The following is a 9,318-nucleotide window of genomic DNA, read 5'->3' on the forward strand; positions in this document are numbered from 1 at the left end:
GGCTACACTTACGTGAAGGACCGGCACGGTTGGCCTAGTGGTAAGGCGTCCGCCCAGTGATCGGGATGTCGTGGGTTCGAACCCCGGCCGGGTCATACCTAAGACTTTAAAATTGGCAATCTAGTGGCTGCTCCGCCTGACGTCTGGCATTATGGGGTTAGTGCTAGGACTGGTTGGTCTGGTGTCAGAATAATGTGACTGGGTGAGGCATGAAGCCTGTGCTGCGACTTCTGTCTTGTGTGTGGCGCACGTTATATGTCAAAGCAGCACCGCCCTGATATGGCCCTTCGTGGTCGGCTGGGCGTTAAGCAAACAAACAAACAAACAAACAAACAAACAAACAAACAAACAAACAAACAAACAAACAAACAAACAAACACTTACGTGAGCCAAAAAAATCAGGCACAGGATAGCACTTTGACGGTAGCCGAATGAGCATTTTGTTTTACACTTCATGCAAGGCAATTTTTCTTGATTATTCCTGTTTGTTGATTTTGTTCTCTCTCTAGGTTTACAGGTTTCGGCTAGCCAGGTTTTAGTATTCTCGACGATGACTGATCCCACAGGCTTTCAGTGTAGATCTTTTCATTTCAAGCTGACAGATTTACTAAATGTTTTGATATCGCTTGACACGAATTTCTTTTTTATGTTTGTTTTTGTTTTTTTACAATTTTGTCTGATCTCAAAAACGGGCATGAACACGATGTGAACCGTTATGACAAGTTTACTTATATTAATGACAGAATTGACAAATTGCACGATTGTAAACAAAAACTTAAATACTCACAGGCAAACCTTTTGACGACTTGTTTGTTTGTCCTCAAAAACGAGCGTGAAAATAACGTGAAGATATATGTATGAGCATAATAAAGCAATTTATAAAATGTGTCATAAATAGAAAACATTCAAACAAAAAGTCGAATACTTACAGGCATATTGATAGTTTTTCCTCACGACGCAAACGTGGGGAATCCTGAGCAGAGAGATCGTTAATCCACAAACTCGTATTCAGCGACGGAGAGCGAAAATCCGCGAATGCACCAGGGCCCAAACACACCTCTGCCGATACGAGAGCGTCGCGACAACTGTTGAACTAATCTTTAAAGGGGCAAGATAAAAACTGTGTGCCTTGTGTGTGTGTGTGTGTGTGTGTGTGTGTGTGTGTGTGTGTGTATGTGTGTATGTGTGTGCGCGTGTGTGTGTGTGTGTGTTTGTGTGTGCGTGTGCGTGCGTGTATGTGCGTGCGTGCGTGCGTGCGTACGTGCGTGCGTGCGTGCGTGCGTACGTGCGTGCGTGCGTGCGTGCGTGCGTGCGTGTCTGTCTATCTGTGTGTGTGTGTGTGTGCGTGCGTGTCTGTCTATCTGTGTCTGTCTGTCTGTCTGTGTGTCTGTCTGTCTGTCCTTGTCTGTCTCTGTCTCCCTCCCTCTCTTCCCTACTTTCTCTATCTCTGTTTGTCTGATTCTCTCTGTTTGTTTTTTTTTCTTTTTCCTTGGGATCGACGAACAGAGGGTGAGAGAACAGGGCACTCAAATACAAGCAGGTCTCACCTGCGCAAAAATCTCTGCCGGACTTGTTAGAATGCATATAGGTCAGTTTAAGAAATAGCTGGAAGATGTGTTGAGAAGTTATATCTTAGTGGAGAAAGGGGGGAGGGGGGAAAGGAGGGAGGGGGGAGGGTAGTGATCTATCCACGTATACTTCTCTAAAGCGTCTTCACGTGGAATTGCCGTAGACAGAAAGAGGGACGGGGGAAAAACGATCATACAAAATAACAGACGAAGGAGAGAAGACATTTGACTGGGGAAAAAATGAGAGAGAAAAAGAGGACAACAAAACAAAAGTTGTATCGCTGTAGTGTGTTACACCATTCGAGCATTTATCCCGTTTTTTGCAGCAAGTCATTCCGTACAGTTCGAACACCTCAAACTCCGACATCCACACTCAAAATACTTTTGGGAACAGCTAGTCTTCTTCTTCTTCTTCCATTTAACGCCCAGGGTCAACGTTCTGACTATTAGTGGCGCATTGGAGGGTTGCGGAAGAAAAAAAAATTTGCAGGGAGAGGGGGGTGGGGGGGGGGGGGCAGGACCACACAGCATTTTCAAGTCTCGGGCTAGGCCAAGCCGGCGGCCGGAGCGGTTGCAGGGGTTAAACCCCTGCCGGTGCTGCCCTAGCCTTCATCGACCCTACTTACTGATGGCCTAGGGCAGGGTACAGGGTTTTGTTTACAGGTGCTGGCAGTGGTGGGATGCGCTGGAGGTGAAGGCGGCTGCTGTCACCGCGCTGACAACCTCCTCTGGTAGCTCATTCCACTCCCTGATGGTTCTGGGGAGGAAGCTGTTCAGTCTCGTATCGGTCTTGCTTGGGATCCTGTTGAAGGCTCTGGTGTTTGTTCTTGAGCTTCTTCTTGATCTGCTGGGGAGGTGTTGGAGCTCGTCGCAGTTGACCTTGACGAGATTGTTGGTAATCTTGTACAGCATACACAGTCTGGACGTCCGTCTGCGTTGCTCAAGAGAGGGCCACTGGAGGGTCTGCAGCATCTCTCCGACACTTGAGGTGTTGCGATGTCGGTGGAGAACGTAGCGTGCTGCCCTGCGCTGTACGGCTTCGATCTTGGCGATGTTCTTCTGCGAGGAGGGGTCCCAGGCTGTGCATGCGTACTCCAGCAAAGGTCGCACTAGGGACTTGTAGGCCAGTTCCTTGGTGTGGACTGCTCCTATCTTGAGGTTCCTGCGAAGGAATCCAAGGGTCTGGTTGGCCTTCTTCACGATGGTGTCGATGTGAATATCCCACTTCAGATCTGCTTGCACTGTCACTCCAAGGTATTTCGCGGAGGTGACATTCTCGAGGGCGTGTCCGTGCAGCGTATACTGGTGTGCGGAGGTCTTCTTCTTCTTACTGACTGTGAGCACACTGCATTTGTCGGGGTGGAAGGTCATGTCCCATTGTGACTCCCACTCTTCTAGTCGTTGTAGGTCGGACTGAAGGGCAGCATGATCGCTGGCGGCAGCGATGAGCCTGTAGACGATGGTGTCGTCGGCGAAGGGCGGGGATATAGCTCAGTTGGTAGCGCGCTGGATTTGTATTCAGTTGGCCGCTGTCAGCGCGAGTTCGATCCCAGGTTCGGCGGAAATTTATTTCACAGAGTCAACTTTGTGTGCAGACTCTCTTCGGTGTCCGAACCACCCCCCGTGTATGCTACATTGGGTGTGCACGTTAAAGATCCCACGATTGACAAAATGGTCTTTCCTGGCAAAATTGCTTAGGCACAGTTAATAATTGTCTACCATACCCGTGTGACTTGGAATAAGGCCGTGAAAGGTAAATATGCGCCGACATGGCTGCAATCTACTGGCCGTATACAATTTCATCTCACACGGCATCACTGCAGAGCGCCTAGAACTGTACCCACGGAATATGCGCGATATAAGCTTCATTGATTGATTGATTGATTGAGTCGCGGAGGACACCCGCGCAGCCAAGTCATTGATGTTATGCGGACACACAGTCAGACCGTTACTGCTAAGTCACCTTTGACTTGGGACTTATAGCTAAACTGTCAGAGTGTGGAATAAACATTACACGAGATATATACATGTAAAACATACATAGCCTACATAAATCATGATGTACACAATTCCAAATCAAGATAATCAGACTTAAGGTGTAACCTTAGAATGTGATGTATATAATTATGCTTCGGATTATGAATACTGTCTTTATTACAGACCGTTTAAAGGAATTAATACAAGGTCAAAAGCCATGTAGTCTTTTCTGAAGCTGACCCTGAAAACATAAGTACGGTTTAACACAGATAATCTTTATCAGGTGAAACATAATCTTCAGGTGTTCAAGCTTACATTCATCTTATGTGCAAAACAAACTGGGTGTTAAATCTGAGAAATTAAATTCTGTTGACCTTTTCAAAGATTAGATAGCTGAGTGGTATGAAAGTAGGTCTATGTATGAATGGTAAGATCGAAGAGTGGACATGGTTCCCTTTAAGTGGGATAGTGTCGGTAGGGGGAGGGTCATGTATGTGTGTGTGTGTGTGTGTGTGTGTGTGTGTGTGTGTGTGTGTGTGTGTGTGTGTACCCATGTTTCCACAGGTTTGGTTGCCTAAATCACCATAAGGCAACCATCCACACGTGGATGGCAACCTAAACTCTGGATGGCAACCTAATTGTGTGGATGGTCGCTTCATTTAACACCGTTAAATTGACTTTTTTGACGGAAAGAATGTCATAACAATGTTCAAAATGACATTCTTTCCGTCCTCTATAGGCGACGAAATAGGTCAAATTTTGTGCATTTTTTAGTGCAAAATTCTTCGATGCCGGAGCGAGTACTGCACCCAGTGCTGTTGTAGTGCAAGTGCACTAGAAAGGCACTACACCCAGTGCCGCCTCTTAGGTAACCATCCACACTTTAGGTATATGTGTGTGTGTGTGTGTGGATGCGTGTTTGCTTGTGTGTGTGTGTGTGTGTGTGTGTGTATGTGTGTGTTTGTGTGTGTGTGAGTGTGTGTGTGTGTGTTTGTGAGTGTGTGTGTGTGTGTGTGTATGTGTGTGTGTGTGTACGTGTGTGGATGCGTGTTTGCTTGTATGTTTGAGTGTGTGTGTATGTGTATGTGTGTGAGTATGTGTGTGTGTGTGTGTGTGTGTGTGTGTGTGTGTGTGTCTGTCTGTCTGTCTGCCTGTCTGTCTGTCTGTCTGTCTGTCTGTCTGTCTGTGTGTCTGTGCGTATGTGTGTGTAAGTTAGAGAGAGTGAGTGTGTATATGTGTGTGTATGTGCGTGCGTGTGCATGCGTGCGTGTGTGCTCGTGTGCATGCATGCATGCGCGCGCGCGTGTGTGGGTGTGTATGTGTCTGTCTGTCTGTCTATCCTGCTGTGCATCTGTTAGTGACAGCATATATGTATGTTTGATTTGCTTAGATACATCATGACAAATAGACACTCCTACACTTCCCGAATGTCCCAACACCTCAACGTTCACGCAAGCGGACCATACAAAATTGTAAGCTCGTAGCAAACGTCTCAGGGCTTTCTGAAACAAGAACACGCGCATGCATGCATCGTCATCTTTCGTCATCTTGTCATCATCATTGCATCTCGATGCTTTGAACGGCACGGTTGGCCTAGTGGTAAGGCGTCCGCCCCGTGATCGGGAGGTCGTGGGTTCGAACCCCGGCCGGGTCATACCTAAGACTTTAAAATTGGCAATCTAGTGGCTGCTCCGCCTGGCGTCTGGCATTATGGGGTTAGTGCTAGGACTGGTTGGTCCGGTGTCAGAATAATGTGACTGGGTGAGACATGAAGCCTGTGCTGCGACTTCTGTCTTGTGTGTGGCGCACGTTAAATGTCAAAGCAGCACCGCCCTGATATGGCTCTTCGTGGTCGGCTGGGCGTTAAGCAAACAAACAAACAAACAAAAATCGATGCTTTGACGAGGCGAGTCCATAGAATGCAGGCTAGTCAAACAGACAGCCAAAACAGACAGTCAAACAGACAGCCAAAACAGACAGTCAAACAGACAGCCAAAACAGACAGCCAAAACAGACAGTCAAACAGACAGCCAAAACAGACAGTCAAACAGACAGCCAAAACAGACAGTCAAACAGACAGCCAAAACAGACAGTCAAACAGACAGCCAAAACAGACAGTCAAACAGACAGCCAAAACAGACAGTCAAACAGACAGCCAAAACAGACAGTCAAACAGACAGCCAAAACAGACAGCCAAACAGACAGCCAAAACAGACAGTCAAACAGACAGCCAAAACAGACAGTCAAACAGACAGCCAAAACAGACAGACAAACAGACAGCCAAACAGACAGCCAAAACAGACAGTCAAACAGACAGTCAAACAGACAGCCAAAACAGACAGTCAAACAGACAGCCAAACAGACAGCCAAAACAGACAGTCAAACAGACAGCCAAAACAGACAGTCAAACAGACAGCCAAAACAGACGACCGCGGGTCGGGAAAGAGTGTACATACTCTTGCTTTTACTGATCGAGGCAAACTTTCCACACGTGCTCCTTCTCCACGTGTTTCAGACACACATCTCGCTTTTACTGATCGAGGCAAACTTTCCACACGTGCTCCTTCTCCACGTGTTTCAGACACACATCTCGCTTTTACTGATCGAGGCAAACTTTCCACACGTGCTCCTTCTCCACGTGTTTCAGACACACATCTCGCTTTTACTGATCGAGGCAAACTTTCTACACGTGCTCCTTGTCCACGTGTTTCAGACACACATCTCGCTTTTACTGATCGAGGCAAACTTTCTACACGTGCTCCTTGTCCACGTGTTTCAGACACACATCTCGCTTTTACTGATCGAGGCAAACTTTTCACACGTGCTCCTTCTCCACGTGTTTCAGACACACATCTCGCTTTTACTGATCGAGGCAAACTTTCCACACGTGCTCCTTGTCCACGTGTTTCAGACACACATCTCGCTTTTACTGATCGAGGCAAACTTTCCACACGTGCTCCTTGTCCACGTGTTTCAGACACACATCTCGCTTTTACTGATCGAGGCAAACTTTCCACACGTGCTCCTTCTCCACGTGTTTCAGACACACATCTCGCTTTTACTGATCGAGGCAAACTTTCCACACGTGCTCCTTGTCCACGTGTTTCAGACACACATCTCGCTTTTACTGATCGAGGCAAACTTTTCACACGTGCTCCTTGTCCACGTGTTTCAGACACACATCTCGCTTTTACTGATCGAGGCAAACTTTCCACACGTGCTCCTTCTCTACGTGTTTCAGACACACATCTCGTTTTTACTGATCGAGGCAAACTTTCCACACGTGCTCCTTGTCCACGTGCTTCAGACACACATCGTGACTGGCTGAAAATGACACGTGGGAAAGTTTGCCTCAAAAAAACAAAAAAAGCACGAGTATTCACTCGTGAGTTGTGTCCTTGTGCTTGTTCCAGTCAACCTGTCAGACCTTATCCTCGGCGTTTTACCCTGTCCAGACACAGGTCTGTTGGTCAAAATAGGACGTTAAACTCATCTAATCAGTCAGCAAATCCGGTTGATTATCTCCCGGAGCGTATAGAATCCTCTGAATCAACCGTTGCTATATAGGCTGCACGTTCCTTGGAGAGGTCGGTATGTTCGTGAAATAGGCCGCTGTCAAGTTAGGTCGCTACTTGTATCTCCGCATTACCCGATATCGGATAAACTGCGCATGTATACAACAAAAATGGATTTTTAGAAAGGGAGTGGGCACCTGATAATATGAGTTGTGTCTGATATGGTGAGTGTTAGCAAATGATAACAGACATGTCGAGGAAACGAACATCATTTTTCAGACATGTCTGTTATCATTTGAGAGATATGGCTGTTAACATTTTCGAGACATGGCTGCTATCATGTTCAATACATGTCTGTGTGCATTTTTGATACATGTCTGTTAACATTTGCTAACAGTCACCATATTAGAAATAACGGTTATATTACCGGCTAATTTCGAACAAAAATAATGATTCAAACGATCGTGCGACTAAGCTTGAACAGCCGTAATGGGGTCTGGAACTGCTCTGGCCTGGATACAGTATAGTTTCATTCTAAAAAAAGCTGACATCTTAAACTTGAACTTAGTTGTGAGTGTGTTTCATAAGCCAGTGCACAAATTGTAAAAGGTTTGATTTAAACTGATAACTTGTATACAGACAGGAAGTATACCCAGTAGTACAATTGTAATATCTAAATAAAGAAAGAAAGAATTGTAATATCTATAATCTTTGCCAGTATGCACTATCATTAGTTAGTGCTTGGTGCGGAAACGTCGTGTGTGTGTGTGTGTGTGTGTGTGTTTGAGTGTGTGTGTGTATGTGTGTGTGTGTGTGTGTTTCAGTGTGTGTGTGTGTGTGTGTGTGTTTGTTTGTGTGTGTTTGTTTTTTAGTGTATGTGGGTGTGTGTGTGTGTGTGTGCTTGTGCGTGCGTGTGTGTATGTATGTGTTGTGTGTGTGTGTGTGTGTATGTGTGTGTGTTTGTGTGTGTGTATGTGTGTGTATGCGTGCGTGCGTGCGTGATGCGTGCGTGTGTGTATGTATGCATGTGTCTCTGTCTGTGTGTGAGCGTGCGTGCGTGCGTACGTACGTGCGTGCGTGCCGGCGTGCGTGCGTGTGTGTGTACGTGCTTGCGTGCATGCGTGTGGGCGTGCGTGCGTGTGGGCGTGCGTGCGTACGTGCGTGCGTGCGTCCGTGCGTGTGTGTGTGTGTGTGTACGCGCTTGCGTGCATGCGTGTGGGCGTGCGTGCGTGTGGGCGTGCGTGCGTCGTGCGTATGTATGTCAGGCGATTCACTGAGACGGTTAGGATGTAAACATTCACTTCGAGTAGCTTTGTGCGTCTCCATGCACTCAATTTAATCAGGTTCATTTCAACATCTTACAAAACTCAGATAATTATGGAGTCGTCTGCTGATTGCATCAGGGAGAAAGTAATGTCTACATCTACACAAAGAAGATCAAGTCCTAATATTATACACGAATTAAGCTGCGCACACAGACCTAAACAAACACAAGAATCGGCACAGTCTGACACCGAAGTGAGCGTGTTGCTATATCTTGACATCCAGTGGCGGATCAGTTGCTTTGTAAGGGGGGGTGCACTTTGAATTGAAAGTGAATGTCGGATGGGCGCGAAGCGCCCGAATTAGCTAGGGGGGTCCGGGGGCATGCCCCCCCGGAAAATGTTTTGGCCCTAAGAAGCAAAATGGTGCCATCTGGTGCCATTTGAACTTAGAAATGGTCATAGAATCAGCTTTCCAAATTATTTTTTTTTATTTTTTTTTTGCTGGAGGGGGGGTGCACCTGCACCCTGTGCACCCCACCGCCCCCCCCCCCTCGTCCGCCCCTGACATCTGCACTGTGTCACTCGAACCCTAGTCTGCACTGGGTACCTCTGTCAAGGAAAACAAGACGCTTTACATTTGCATTCAAAATTCACCGAGACCACATGGTAAGCATGCAGGGGACACTCAGGACATGCATAGCACAAAGCATCTTCATGGCCGGAACGTGGAACACATTTAGTTTAGAGGTCATTCAGGAAAATTAAAATATTATCAGTCTTCAACGCATTTTACCTTCGTGTTAAAGATTATAAAGTACACATTAAAATAAGAATTTTTAGGACATTCCCAAAGACAGAAACACATAAAGCATATACGTACGTTATCATCTTATAAACAACTACATTTCGTTTGACGTGAGTTGAAGCGAGAAAGAGAATCATGTCAAATGTTTGTTATTCCGAAACGAGCTGTTGCTAGTGATCAACCTTGTT

At 46.5% G+C, this 9,318-nt stretch overlaps 1 protein-coding gene across 1 annotated transcript; it reads right to left on the reverse strand.

Moving 5' to 3' along the window:
* Window positions 1–2,225: 2,225 nt before the first annotated feature.
* LOC138956399 (uncharacterized) lies at window positions 2,226–2,939 on the reverse strand. The gene has a single exon (XM_070327765.1). The coding sequence runs from the start codon at window positions 2,937–2,939 to the stop codon at window positions 2,226–2,228; it is 714 nt and encodes a 237-aa protein (XP_070183866.1).
* Window positions 2,940–9,318: the final 6,379 nt, after the last annotated feature.

Source organism: Littorina saxatilis, unplaced genomic scaffold (genome assembly GCF_037325665.1).
Source record: "Littorina saxatilis isolate snail1 unplaced genomic scaffold, US_GU_Lsax_2.0 scaffold_3211, whole genome shotgun sequence".
Classification (NCBI taxonomy): Eukaryota; Metazoa; Mollusca; class Gastropoda; order Littorinimorpha; family Littorinidae; genus Littorina; species Littorina saxatilis.